This window comes from Megalopta genalis, chromosome 4 (assembly GCF_051020955.1).
Source record: "Megalopta genalis isolate 19385.01 chromosome 4, iyMegGena1_principal, whole genome shotgun sequence".
Classification (NCBI taxonomy): Eukaryota; Metazoa; Arthropoda; class Insecta; order Hymenoptera; family Halictidae; genus Megalopta; species Megalopta genalis.
The window spans coordinates 10,675,188-10,689,465 of NC_135016.1; the positions used below are offsets into that span (position 1 = coordinate 10,675,188).

At 43.2% G+C, this 14,278-nt stretch overlaps 1 protein-coding gene across 2 annotated transcripts; it reads left to right on the forward strand.

Annotated features, from left to right (window-relative positions):
- Positions 1 to 2,344: 2,344 nt before the first annotated feature.
- dpn (bHLH protein deadpan) lies at positions 2,345 to 11,614 on the forward strand. Of its 2 annotated transcripts, XM_033478467.2 has the most exons (4): positions 2,345 to 2,646; positions 3,821 to 3,916; positions 7,085 to 7,123; positions 8,707 to 11,614. In XM_033478467.2, the coding sequence occupies exons 1-4, from the start codon at positions 2,554 to 2,556 to the stop codon at positions 9,895 to 9,897; spliced, it is 1,419 nt and encodes a 472-aa protein (XP_033334358.2). In that variant the 5' UTR covers positions 2,345 to 2,553; the 3' UTR covers positions 9,898 to 11,614. The 2 variants fall into 2 exon arrangements, with proteins under 2 accessions (XP_033334358.2, XP_033334367.2); XM_033478476.2 differs by lacking the exon at positions 7,085 to 7,123.
- The last annotated feature ends 2,664 nt before the right edge of the window (positions 11,615 to 14,278 follow it).

Genomic DNA, 14,278 nt, shown 5'->3' on the forward strand with positions numbered 1-14,278 from the left:
ACCATTAATGCAGATTATTCAGACTACACGTATGTGTTGCTTGTGTTCACACGATATATTCGTATCATAAATCATGTAAAGGCCATACTATTTCATAGATACCACATTGTAAAAATTAAGAACACAGAAACAGCATAATCAACGTACAAATCGACTACAGCCTTCGCAATGCACTCTATCGACATTACAAAATGGCAGACCAGCGAACATAAAATGGCATCGCACGGTGTAAACGCGTTTCTCCGATCAACGATCCCAAAAAATGCTCTAACATCGAGAAACTGCCCGACCAATGCCCGGGAAAATCGCGGCCGTCGCAGAGCACTTTATCAATTTTCTAAAAACCCAGAAAGACTCTAATGGTCGTCGACAGAGGTCGAAAACGGCTCTGCAAAGGCAGCCATGATCGCGAAACTGCCTCGCAAAAATATCCGCAGTCGCATGCAGGCGCAATTCGATATCGCGTTTTCCCATGGCGTCGCCTCTATAAAACAGCGTGCACGCCGCGCGAAAGAAAGAGTTCATTGATGAGACCGTGGGCCGGAGAACAGTGCAGCGCGGCCCGAGTAAACAGTATTTAACGTTTCAGAAGAATTCCCACACAGGGTGCCCTCTCTCGCACCCCCACCGTCCCCCCTCTTCCCTCCTATGCATCCGATGCATCGTTGCGCGCGCCAGCCACACTTATGACGCTCGTACACACACGTCCGCCATCCGACACACGGTGTTGCGCTCTCGCCCTTCTCTCTCTTTTTCCCTCTCTTTTTATCTTTCTCTCTCTTTTTCTCTTTCTCTCTCTCTCTCTCTCTCTCTCTTTCTCTTTCTCTGTGTCTCTCTTTCTCTGTTGCATGATCCTCTGTCGTTTGCCTTTGCCGAGCCGCTGCATGTTGCTGGGAGTTGGGATTGTTGGGGTTTCATCGCGGCGATCGCACCGACAACATCGTCTTTGCGGTACTTGAACTTTTTACGCCACGAGGATCGTGAGGATCGCTCCTTTTTTTAACCCCTTAGGGTTCACTGGTGCACGCGGCGCGTCGACGACAGTGGAAGATACTGATTGGCGCTACGGAAATTTATGAGATGCTTTTTGGAAAGATTTTCGAGCACAGAGATTGCACTGTGTTTCTGCAGATGGTTGCAATGCTTGAACGACGTCTTTATTTCTTTCGAGGCAGTTCTAGAGGATTTCGTGACTTTGCATTGTCGTATTTATGATTTAGGCGTGAAACGCCTAGCCGTGTAACAATACGGTACTGATTTTTACTTTAAGTACGGTATTAAGTACGGTATTAAGTACGGTATTGATTTTTATGCAGAATACGATTTCCGGTTGATAAAAATACCGTTTTGAGATAGAAGCGATCGGAACAATGTTTCTTCGTCGATATTTTTAAGTTGTTGCGATTCGTTTTCTGTTGAAACTTTCACCAACTCATTTTTCTTAATAATAAATCTGCAGTGTAAATATGTATGCACAGTAAAGACACTGCGACAGTGCATCAATTTTTGCGCAAACGGGAAGTATTAATTTTTCTGGATTCATCCTTTTGTGGCAAATTGCTTAGAAAATTGATATTCTTTTCCTTCTAATTATACCGTGGTAAATGTATCAATGTATCAACTAACCATTGTCCACAAATAATCATAGAATTTCAGAAACTTCGAACCTGTGTCTGTATAACCTTACACTTTGACAATATACAAGAAAGAAAAATGTTCAAAAAAGAAAATTCAGAAGATAATGAATATATTATTATTATATATATTTTATTAATTATAATTAATATATAATTATAATTAATATATAATTATAATTAATATATAATTATAATTAATATATTATTATTATATATATTTTTATTACCTACAATTTGCACAATTAATTCTACTACATGGTAGAACAAAGCAATCCTCGCAAACCAAAGTAAATCAAGGTACCCGCATTAATTTAATAAGGTGTAATTAACGAATCTGAAGATGAACAACGGCTGGCCATTTCGTTCCCCGAAAAGATGATCCAATTGTTCGGCGTCTTTATTAAATGGCTAACTAAAACAAAACGAGCTTTACGCTGTATTAAAAAAAAAAAGAAAAATGAAAGAGGAGCGAATCAAAACGAGAAAACGAGTATGTGAAACGAGTAGACTCAAATTTCGAGGAGACTCTGTCGCCTTGTCCCGAGGACGGCGTGAATTCCCACACATCAACAGGTCTCAGGAGGACCTCCCACCCCATGGGTAACCGAGAGAGCCCCACTCCATGCCACGCTTCACCCCACTCCGACCGCGGCGAGTGCATCGGCATGCGGTCTTCGAAATCGAAAACGTCAAACAGTTACCCTCCACACCCCAAGCGGGACGACGCCGGTAGCGGCGATCATCCCCAACCCTCCGGTGTACACGAAAGTCTTCTAGAAAATCATTCCAGTAGTACCTCGCCAGCCTCGGGGATACATGTTCGATCATCAGTGTGATTCAGTTCAATGAAAAGGACATTGAAAGACTGTGTTGATAGCCTTGGGCAATAGCTGAAAGTGTTTTAATCGGTGCATCAATGGTGGATTATTATAATTACAAGATGTCGGGGAGTGAGGATGAGCCGGAGGTTCACGTGCAGTCAGGGATGACCAAGGCCGAGTTGCGAAGGGTAACGATGCCTTCATTTCTTACCCTTTTCTCCCAATCGTGAAGTGTTTCGAAGCAATTTGTTGCAGTGTTGACGGTTGTTGCAGCTTGATGTTACCGTGTATATAGTTGGCAAGCTGTAAATGAGTCTTTAGAGATTGTCAGAAGTTAGATATTTTTAGAGATCTGGGACTGATGATCTGTAGATCTAGGATTTTATTTTATTTAGTTTATTATTGAATAAACGCACAAAATCCTTGATCTACAGATCATCATTCCCAGATCTCTAAAAATATTCAATTTCTGACAATCTCTGAAGACTCGTTTAAAACCAAATCTTCAACGAACGTTAAAGATGTTAGATTCTCCAAATGCTTATGGAGATTTGGTTTTATTAAGATCTAACGTTGCGTCGGTTTCGTTATATTTATCATTCAGCGAATACGTTATTAAAAAAAAAATTCAGAATGTACTTTTTGAACTTCTCAACTTGTCCATAAAAATGTGCACTTTCGTAAAATTTTACACATGTATGCAGTCAATTTTCAAGTAAATGACTAACGTAGATGAGATCTATCATCTTTATCGATATATACAAGCGAGAGCGAATCGTTTTTAATTGTCTAAAAGATTCCTCGTGGCGTGTTGTTCGAAAAATGTCCAGGATTGTCGGCGGTTTACTTTCGTCTGTTCCTAACGACCGCTTAAAAAAAAACGTATACAACACCGTTTCACGGATCATACGCGATTACCAAAATCGACGCCAATAACTAAACGAATATTTTCGTTTCAATATGTATAATCGACAATAACATCAACCTCTCCAAAAGAATACAGCGAAAGCGTCGCACACGTTCCAAGATTTCTCGAAATCGTCCGATTCGATCTCGATGAAATCGCTTCGAAAATTATACGCCAACTCGAACATCGAAAGAGATCGGTTCGCGCCCGACAACACTCGACAGGTTTCTTCGGCGAAACGATATCACAATGAAACAAAATCAGATCCGCGACAACATCGAATTCCCCTCCCCCTTACACCTTCCTGCTCACGCACGAACCGCTCTTATCGCTCCCACGTGCTATCGCGTGGAACCAATTGTAACTCTCGATCCGATAACGCCGCGATCTATCCCAGCGTAGTAGTCCCCCGAGCCGCGTATCGATCCCTGAAGCTCCTAATTCGCTAATTGCAGAGCAACAAGCCTATCATGGAGAAGCGTCGTCGAGCGCGGATCAATCAGTGCCTGGACGAGCTGAAGAGCCTGATCCTGGAGGCGATGAAAAAAGACGTGAGTATCTAATCCGGGATTTACCATGGGGCGATCGGCGAGCCTGTTATCGGCGCCGCCGGGTGGTCGCGGCCGATGACAGTGATTTCGAGCGATCGATCGATCGATCGAGACCCGGCCGTAGATGTCGACCGCAGATAGAGCGGTCTCGCGCAGCCTGCGGTTTTAATCTGTTAATCGCGTGACACGGTGAAACGGCCGGCACAACGGAATTCTCTTGACGGGGAACGACATCGGCAAAGCTCCCGGCCGATAGCACGAGACCGCGCCGGCCGTACGCGTGATCCAGAACGTGGCGCTCGTGTGCGATCCACGTTCTCGCCGCGGCGAGCCGCTCGAAACGTGCCGCCGCGAACGTGACCGATCTCCAAGACTTATCTCTCGTGACGTTATCCCCCCGGTTAACGGTGATAACGCGGAAATATGTGTGCAGCCTTGCCACCCCGGCCCGCGAATATTTTCGTCACGTCCTTGGTAATTCCCCGATCGAGATCGCCGCCGTGACCGCACGATCGATCATTCGGGTTTTGGACGTCGGCTGAGGTTTTCCGGTTCGAACGATTATTGGCAGTTTTAGCGGCTGCGACGATGATTGCTTTCGATTAGGCGGGATTAGGCGATAATTTCGTTGCGTATCGGGAGGGGCTAAATTTAGCGTCAACCTTCGAAAAGAAGAGGAAAACGATTCCTCGGATGTCTGTCCACGGAGACTGGATAATCGTTGTTCCACTTGGTCGTGTCAGTTCAGAATTCTTTAATAATTCGATAATACAGTTGGCTGGAGAAATCGTAGTGCAACGATAATTATTTTGACGCAAATGAGATTGTCTGCATTCGTTCGAAGACGCAGAAGTCACGTTTTTGTTTACGTATTTCTTCCTCTTTCCCTGATGTCAATTTCTTGAAAACAGCGCACGAGTATTTTCAAATTCCTCAAATGTTTCCGCCGTTTTGCATTCGATCCGCAGATCACTGCCACGAAATCCGCAGTCAAACGATTGCGATCGCGATTAGATAAAAGAAGATTTGGTCGGCGGATTACGGAAAAGAGCGTAGGATAATTTCGATTGCAGTAACAGAAGATCGCATCACCGCTGGAAATGGCACTTTCGAGTTTCGTCGCCTGTATCTTCCGGCTAATTGAACCGAGTCAATGGCTCCTAGTCGCGAATATAATTGTGGCCGGGAATAGGAAGAGCTTGTCGCGCAGGTAATTGGCAATTTTGTTGCGTGGAAATTCTATTCGAAAAAGCGATCGAGTGGAATGTACTCCTGCACACTGGGTTCGCCACTCCGTTCAGGGAGTGAAGTGCCATTGTCGAGACTCAGGCGGAGGTTACGTGTTGGCAGAGAGGGCTTCCACCATCCGTTCCCACGGCAAGGCATCTAAAACACTAAAACAAAACCCCGTCCAACTCCTGCTACCGGAGTCCCAATTCTACAGTCGAAAACAAATCATGTCACACGGGAGGACGGCGGCGGTGTTCGAGAAAGAAAGAGAGAGAGAGAGAGAGAGAGAGAGAGAGAGAGAGAGGGAGAGGGAGAGAAAAAAAGGAGACGGCCTGATCAAACAGTTCTAGCCAACATCCGCAGCCCGAGCTCATCCTATCAGTTTAATTAGAAGATCGACTCTTGACCTTTATACCGAGAGCTCCGAAACAATCTGCCGCGGTTACTGCGCATGCCTTAGCTGACCATTGTGACTTTAACCAATTCGCACCGTTGCCGGTCCCTAAATGGACTCTCGTAATAGATTCCGGGCATTTCGTGACTCCAAAATTGATGTCTTCGTTTTTGGGCTCCGATGACTCGACCGTTCGCCAGAATTCGATGGTTTCGGTCGCTGTAACCTTATTGGAGGCGATTCAATGTACGATTTTGTTGGCTGGAATGCGGACATTGTTACCGATCATTTATTTTTGCACGCGATATTAAACAGAAAAACAAACATAGTCATTTTTGATATTTTCTTTGCGTCGATGCGAACATATAATGAAAACATTCTTAATGTCCGAACGATAATTTGAATGATACATGTTTGCTTTGTTCACAATCGTATATTTCGTTACAATCTTTACTAAATGCCAATTGTCGATAACTATAAAATAATGATAACGATAATCGTATCTCCTCTTCACAAAATTGTCCATTTTTGTTTACAAGCTGAAGGACAATTGGGAATAATTTACTGCACTGTCATTTATTATTCATATCATTTAGTGGCAGTAATGTTTGTAACAAAATATTCGATTGAACGAAGCAAACATGTATCATTCGAATTATTATTTGAACAATTGAGGAGATGTTCAGATATTCCATTTTCTTTTCTACTTCGAAAATAACGTCTATATAAGTCTCTTAATTAACAAGATACCGAAAGACGCGTTTTTGCGAATTTTTCACAATAAAAGTACGATAATGATAGACGATAATTTATTTTTATTAAATGATCTTCGCCAGAGCTGTAGCAGTGATTGAATTGTGTCCGCACAGATAGCTTTAGACGTCTATGTATAAACTGATAAGACGCAGGAAGTAGCATTTTTAAAAAGAAAAAAGTTACCAACAGCATCCGCGAGATTTTCTCGCTGTACCGTATGATAGAGGACTCCGCTCGTGTAACACGATCCATCGAGATTGATTTCTCAGACAGGAATATAACGAGAGCTAGCCGCTCTCACCGTTCTCTTCTCCTCGTCCAGATGACTTCCGCTACCTGCTCGCTCCAGTGTCCGTCCCGTTCGCCCATACGAAACGCCCCCCGCGTTCGTGGGAACCTCGAAATAATTATTACCAAGGAAAAAAAAGAGAATCTCATCTCGGGTTACAGACTCCCTTTGTTGACCGTATCATCTTTAAGGATCCGAGGCATCGCGAGGACCACGGTGATCGGCAAAAAAATCGAAGGAGGACGCATCTCGTCCTTTTCGTTGATCCTTTAGCAGGTGTCGGTCCTTCAAGTCCTTAGTGTCGTATTCGCGTTACGGGAAATACGATTTCCGCGTCGATTCCCCTCTTCTTGAAACTTTTGCTTCGTCTTTTCAGACTCTCGGCACCTTTTCACCGTAAGCCTAATCTTCTTTTACCGACGAAAATCGCCCCGGTCCGCCTCTTTTATTCCGAATTTCATTACTTTTTTCACACGGTGTTCAATTGTTTTGATGGTAGGCTGAAACAGGAGGATACAAATATGGATACAATTTGAAGGTGGGTAGCATTATTTGTTGGTGAATTGATTGTTTGTGATTGTTTTACGAATCTTTTTTTCTTTTGAATATCGAAGGGATGGTGCAAATTATAACGTGGTGGAAGAAATTAATAATTGAAATGAACTTCTTTTTTGAAAATGGAGGAAGGAGTGTAATCTATAACGTAATGGAAAAAACAGACAATTGAGTTCATAAATTAGTTGTTCATAAATTGAAGGCACAATGAAAATTATAACACAGTGGAGAAATAAACGATTAAAATGAACTATTTCTGTGGAAATCGAAGGGACGGTTGGAAATATGACACGGTGGAAAAATTGATAATTTATAAATTCTTTCTCTAAACTCATGAAAACAATGGAACAAAATTAAGATAAGATTATCTTGAAAACAAAACAACGTGAAGAACGTATCGCTCTTTCGAAAATAGCAAAAAATGTGTAAAATTGACTCCGCTTCATTTTCAAAATTCAAATAATTTTCTCGAGTCGATCATTAAACTCCTTCGAAAAAAAGGAACATGAATTTTCACAATAGAAAATTGCTACCTGCTAGAATAAACATTGTCGGGGCGCGGTTAGCGATTTTTAAGTCAGTATATCTTTTTCGGGAGCACGTTCAGAGGGGAAGAAGAGGCCTGAAGAGGCTGAATGGGCCTGTGTAACCGATCCCTTCTTCGACTCCCACGCTTATTTCGAAGGTGACCGCTAGTTTACCATAAAAATGCGAGCACCATCCTGAGTTGGGGCGAGGAGAGGATCGTGTCGTAGAAAGGACACAATAGAATCCTCGAGCTTGTAGAGCTGCATCGGTATTGAGTTATTGATCTCTAAAAGGCTAGTGGGAATCCGGAGAATACTGAAAGGGCTAGCTGGTTCTGGTCCGAAAAAACGTTTCGGTATGGCTCTCGAAGATCTAACGGGTTCCCACGATATGGGACCTCCTGTTTGCCGATCGCGCGTAACAGCCACCGTTTTACCGGACAATCTCTGCGCCTTCGGTTAAACGTGTGCTTTTAATTCGAACGACCGCGCGCAGCTGGTTTTCAGCAATTTATCGAGTAACATTTGCATATACATAGAAATTAATGGAAAAAACGCTCCGGTAGAACGTAACACCGGCAGCCTCCGGGGGACTACGAAATTGCTCGCGCTAGCTACCGAAGTTAGCACTCTGTTATTAAGGTAACAGGTCGTATCGAGGCAATTACGTGGGCGTTACCTAGGCGTCACAGATTTCTTGGCTGAGCGATCGGTAATCGTTCCCGGACCGTGTCCCGAGGGTACAGCGTGATTATTGGTCTCCGAACAGGCTGGGAACGATGTTTCCCTCTTCCGGAACCGTTCCCCGTTGCTTTCGGTGGATAAGGCAGCTTGCTGCAACGCGACCGTTGCCCTAACAGCGGCTGACCTTATCGATCGCCCGCAAGGGTTGTTTTTACCCTCGGGACTCGATCGTTCGAACTCGCGGATAATCCTTTTTGGAATTCGCCCTTTCAATTCTTTTTATTGATATAATTTACGGATAAAATATTTAATCGGTGATAAATAAATATTCTGACCGTCTCCGTTTCTATTTCAGCCGACCAGGCATTCGAAGCTCGAGAAGGCCGATATCCTCGAGATGACGGTGAAGCATTTACAAGCGGTGCAGCGTCAGCAATTGAGCACGGCGATCGCTACCGATCCGGCGGTGTTAACGAAATTCCGGACCGGATTTTCAGAATGTGCTACCGAAGTATCGCGGTACGTCAGCCACCTCGAGAACGTCGATCCCGTTGTCAAGCAACGACTGGTATCACACTTGAACAATTGCGTCAGTAATCTGCAGCAAATGGCGCCCTTCTACAGCCACTACGTGCCCTACATGCCGGAACGCCTCTACCCGGAGGTAAAGGTCGGTTTCCAGAGCGATTTCCAGAATGGCGACGAGAACAATAACGGAAGTGCCAGGATACAGATACCGAACGGTGTTCAGCTGATACCGAGCCGGCTGCCGAGCGGCGAGCTGGCTCTTCTGGTGCCGCAATCGGCGGCCATCTCCGCGAACTTTCCCTTCTTTCCGCCGGCCGCGGAGCCGGCGTCGAATGTCGTTCAGTCGTCCGCGTTCACCGCGGTCCACAGGCCCCAGAGCCCGTTGCTAAGTCCTTCCACGTCCACGTCCAGCTTCGGAGAGGAGAGCCATAACTCGGAACTGTATCTCCAAGCCCACTCGCCCAATCATCAGCCGCGGTTCAAGATACCCGAGCCGAGTCCGGCCTCCTCGAAGAGTTTCGCATCGTCCCCGGAGACTCAGAAGCCGCAAATCAGCTCCACCAGCGACAGCAAGTCGCCGGTCCCCGTGTTCGCGGAGCCGAAGCTCGATGGAGGCCAACCGACGGGGAAGGACGTCGCCGCGGACTCGTCGGACATATTGGACGGCGACGGGATCGCGACGAATTTACGGCAACCGCTGTCGGTGATCACCGATAAGACCTACAATCGATCCAGCCCGGTGGCCGCCAACAGGAGGGAAGCCATCAAGAGGCACCACGACGGACTTCTAGTAATCTCCGATAAAAGACCTAGGTACCAAGAATCGATCAGCTCCACCGTTCCCATGGATTCTTCTAATGGCGCGCCAAAATCCGGGGACGATCAACCGCTGGCTATAGAGGATTTGTCGAGGAGACCGACTTGCTCGACTAATAGAAATTCTAATCCTAATCCTCTAAAATTTGCTGCGGTGGCCGGCCCTTCGGGCGCGAACGCCGATATGTGGAGACCCTGGTGATTCCGGGATTGTCTTCACGGTTTCGTTCGTCGGCACCTAGCACGGAGATACCCGGCCTAGATTGCTTAGTACAAATAATTACGTTAGCGACCCACACGACTGTGACAAGTATCCTAAGATCGAAGAAGCATCGCGCGCAACGTTGTGCCTTAAACGGACGGCGAAACTCTTTTGGATTTCTTTTCTCTTGACGGCCATTTCGTTTCATTTCGTTTTAACCTGTTACCGTATCGTTGTGAACTTTACATCAATTTGTAAACTTCTATTTCATAGAAGAAATAGAACATTTAGATTTATCGAGCGTTTACATCTGCTTGATCGTTTAAAACATTGACGACAGTCGATAGAATTTGATTCCGTCTCGAAAAGTCGCACGCCTAACAGCTCATTACTAGAGATCTCCACCGCGAGTCTGGTACGGCAAGGGGTTTAATGCTTGATTCGTTGTGGAACGATGATTTTATTTCAACCCTAATTAAGTATATTGAGGTCACGAGTGACCCGACAATGTATTTCTATCTTATTCTGTAGCGGAAGTTCAAATTTCCACGTTTATACTATTTTATACGCTAGCTAGGTGTACGATTTGTCTAGATTTAGATGAACCCGTCATTTGCGCTTTATATTTAGGGTCTACCGTGACCCCGGTATGCCACTTACTTTTGTGAAAATCATTGCGGCAATTAACGATTAAGATGCAGTTAACGAGTGAATTTGCTCCAGTAATTTTGTTTCGATCGTGCCAACTGAGCCACACAGATTTTTGAAAAGCTCGGAATGAGATTCCGTGAAAGATTGTTTTTCACCGCACAAAACACACGTCGCTCTTGACTTCGAGTATACCTGTATTAGATTTTAATTATAATATCCAGTGCAGACGAGCGAGTTGTTTTATATGGGCATTTTTAATACATTGAAAGATTGAATTCTTTGAGGTATATAGTTTCTCTTACATTTTAATCGCCAGCGTTAGGACGTTAAATGAGTAATTTTATTACCTAGTAGTTATGTAGTTGTGTATCATGCGTGACAGAACTCGCTGTCTGCATTTGGGCACCCAAGACTTGTTATATTTATTGCTAGAGTTAGGCATTTTATACGTAAGTTTAGTAAATTAATGCCCGCGGTTGACACTTTACCTACCGGATTGTTAATTGTTCTTCTGTAATAGGAAGGAGATAAGAATGTGTTATTAATCCTTTGCATTCAAAGCTGGATAATGTAATTTGTCTGGAACGCTTCCATCCTGTTAGAGGCTCTTCTTACTTATTAGATTTGAAATTGGATTTAGGTTGAACCTGAAAAAAGACGGTCTATATAAAATCGAAGCTACAGCAATGCTCTTTGTAAAGTAGATCTCAATATTTATCTATCAGATCTATATTATCATTATATATCTATATTATCATTATATTGTTATCATTATCTGTCAGATCAATATTTATTAAATTAATTTTATAACGAACGAATCTAATGAAAAATCGAAATTATTTTGAATTACGATATGCAAAGGGTTAAGAATGGTATCTGCAGCAGGTATTAAAGGTTTATATATTGTTGAACAAAACGTTTTGCGTCGATCTTTGTTATTTGCATAATAAAATTGTATTGTTTGTAACTTTGGAAGCTAGACATTGAAGTCCGATGTTACCAATATGGCGGCATTCGTTCTAAAATGATTGAAAAGCAATTCCCAATAAAATGATCTGTGACTTAATCTGGCTAATAGAATGCGAGTTAAATTGCTATCCGAGATATCTCAAGAAATCAGCTGCGAATCACGGACTTCCACGAACTATTGAACAGCCGATAGGTAACGTGTTAAATTAGCTGGGGAGACGGATTAGGTGTTAAGAAGAAACCCGAGAATGCAAACGCACAACTCTGTATTCCTAGTATCCGAAGACTTGCAAGCTTTAACGATAGGAGATATACTAATCTATGTAAATAAACATGGAACTTATTTAATTTGTACGGTAACGTATAAGAATTTTAGAAGCGTGATGTTTTGTCAATAAAATGCCGATCGAGGAAGCGATCGCGAGCCCCGCCCGTCGTAAGCTAAGCCGGTTTGTGATAACGTTAAAAATAAAGAAAATGGATCGTGTCCGACGACGACGTAAGCTCGATTAATTTTCATTTGATTTCACCGGCGGCGATGATCTTCGTCGAAAAGAAGAAGAAGAAAGAAAGAAAGAGAGAAAGAAAGAAGCGAAGACAAAGAAACGAGTCCGGCGCCGCAAAAAACACCGTGAAAGAAAAACGAGGTGTCTATCGATATGTCCCGTGGCCTCGTAAAGGACTCAGCAATTTCCCCGGGTGGAAAAAGCCGTCCGGGGGCGGCTTTATCCTTTTAAGAAGCGTTAAACGCGCTCCGATTCATAAACTGGAACTTATTCTTTCCCTTTTTGCCGATAAAGGAGTAAAAAGGCGCGGCGAATGAGAATTTCAACCACCTGTTACACCGCAAAACCACCCCCTTTCTCATCGGCTGAATGCTTAAACTGATTTATCGACAGACACCGGTGAAATTCGCCACGGTGCCCTTAGCGTTATTCCGAGGAGCAGATTTCTTCGGGCACCGGTCGCCGAAATTCTTAATTTCGGCGCTGATTTATCGGCCAAAAAGGAACACCGGAAATCATCCCCCAGGGCCTGGAGCTCACGGTTGCAACGCGCCGATCCCGGATCGCCTCTTTTACCGGAGCGTATCTCGCTACTATTATTTCTGGCCACCTTTTTTTTCTCGCGTTCGATTCGCTCGGAAAACGTAGCCATTTTTAAAAAAAGAAAAGTTTCAGCATTTTTTTCGCGAGCGTTAGTTCCCGCGCGGCGTGAGAGATGGCGGCACTATTGTATTGGGGAACACGAACGACGACAGGGATCCTTTTATCGAATGGCTTTCAGAATTGCTTCTTTACGACTGCTTCTCCACGGATCTTGCGAGTTTTATTCGAATCCTATCAGACGTTTGATCGCTTCTGCTTGGGGTGTTCTTTTCTCTTTCCTGTATTTTTTTCCCCTCTGGCGGACGGCGAAGCGAAATGGAGAATAATCGCGCAGGTAAATGCACGGTAAAAATAACCGTGGGGGATGATCACTCATCGCAGGAGGTTCGGAAAGTATCGTCGATATGTTACGGAAATATTTTCCGCGGAAATATCTTGGTGTTTAGCCGGTAACAACTAACAATAATAAAAGAACTGTCTGAATAGCTTTTTCCATTGAAAAAGTTACGATTACACGGATTTTTTTTAATGGACCCATATTTTCTCATTCCGCCCGCACCGCAAAGTGCATCAAAGCAAATTCAGTCCACGCGCGCGCCATGTTTTTTTTATTTAGATGGGATCAATAAACTGTTCCGATTTTGGGGGGCTCACCTTTTATGCATTCAGAGTAGGATCCCATTTATACCCCGGGCAGCAGTGTCTAACGGCCTGATTTGTGGGACACATTTACGCATTCGCCGTTTCCGAAATTACAGTCTAATGGCGGAAAAAAAAATGTATACCAGAACGCACTTACACAAATTTTAATTACCGAACGTTTATACAGTCGCGTACAACCCCTCCGCTATTCAATTTGTACAACGTTGAGGTTTCCTGCGTTGTTTATCTCTTTTTATTTTGGCTTTTTTTTTCCAACGGACATCTCCATTTTTTATTAATCTTGCGCGTAACACATTTATTTCCGCGTGAGCCATTCATGCCAATTATTACGTATCCTCGTTGTTCGTGTTTAAAGAATTCTGTAAAAATTTACGCACACGTTTATACCGGTTACGTGTGAAAAATTCGACTGCGCGGCGTAATGAAATACTAGTTTTTTGTATCGTTGCTACATCGCGAACTTCTGCGGACAATAAAGTTAATGGAAAAGTTTTCGGTGAAATATTTCATATTGAATACGGCTATCCCTCTTATTAAAGTAGAAATTCTTATTGGATATAAGAAAAAAGATAAATTCTCATATCCTTTTAATGCGGAAATAAATTTGATAACCTATACGTAAAAAGTTTAATATAGAATTATTATTTAGGAAAGAGTGTTCGTTTATCATTCTTCGTGACAAAAACTATTGTTTCTGTTAATGTATGTCTGTCGTATATTGTTTCTAGAAATAGAGCATTTTTTTATTATTCAGTTATGTATAATTAGATAACTGTCTATTATCTCTTTTCCTACAACATTTAACAAAACATGCTATATATGTTCAAAATATATGGCATTTTGTTTGAGAGCAAATAGAAATATATAAAATGATTGAAATTTGTTTGAATTTGAGACAAACAGAACTGAAACATTTATTTGTTTTTTTATTGATACTCTACACGATTTCATTCAAACTTTCGTGAACAAAAATTCAGACTGAAACTTTC

Excerpts from the sequence above, each read along its gene's own strand:
- dpn (XM_033478467.2), top strand. The coding sequence starts at position 2,554 with ATGGTGGATTATTATAATTACAAGATGTCGGGGAGTGAGGATGAGCCG. Across the intron at positions 2,647-3,820 it reads CCAAGGCCGAGTTGCGAAGG|AGCAACAAGCCTATCATGGA; the intron begins GTAACGATGCCT and ends CGCTAATTGCAG. Across the intron at positions 7,124-8,706 it reads AATATGGATACAATTTGAAG|CCGACCAGGCATTCGAAGCT; the intron begins GTGGGTAGCATT and ends TTTCTATTTCAG.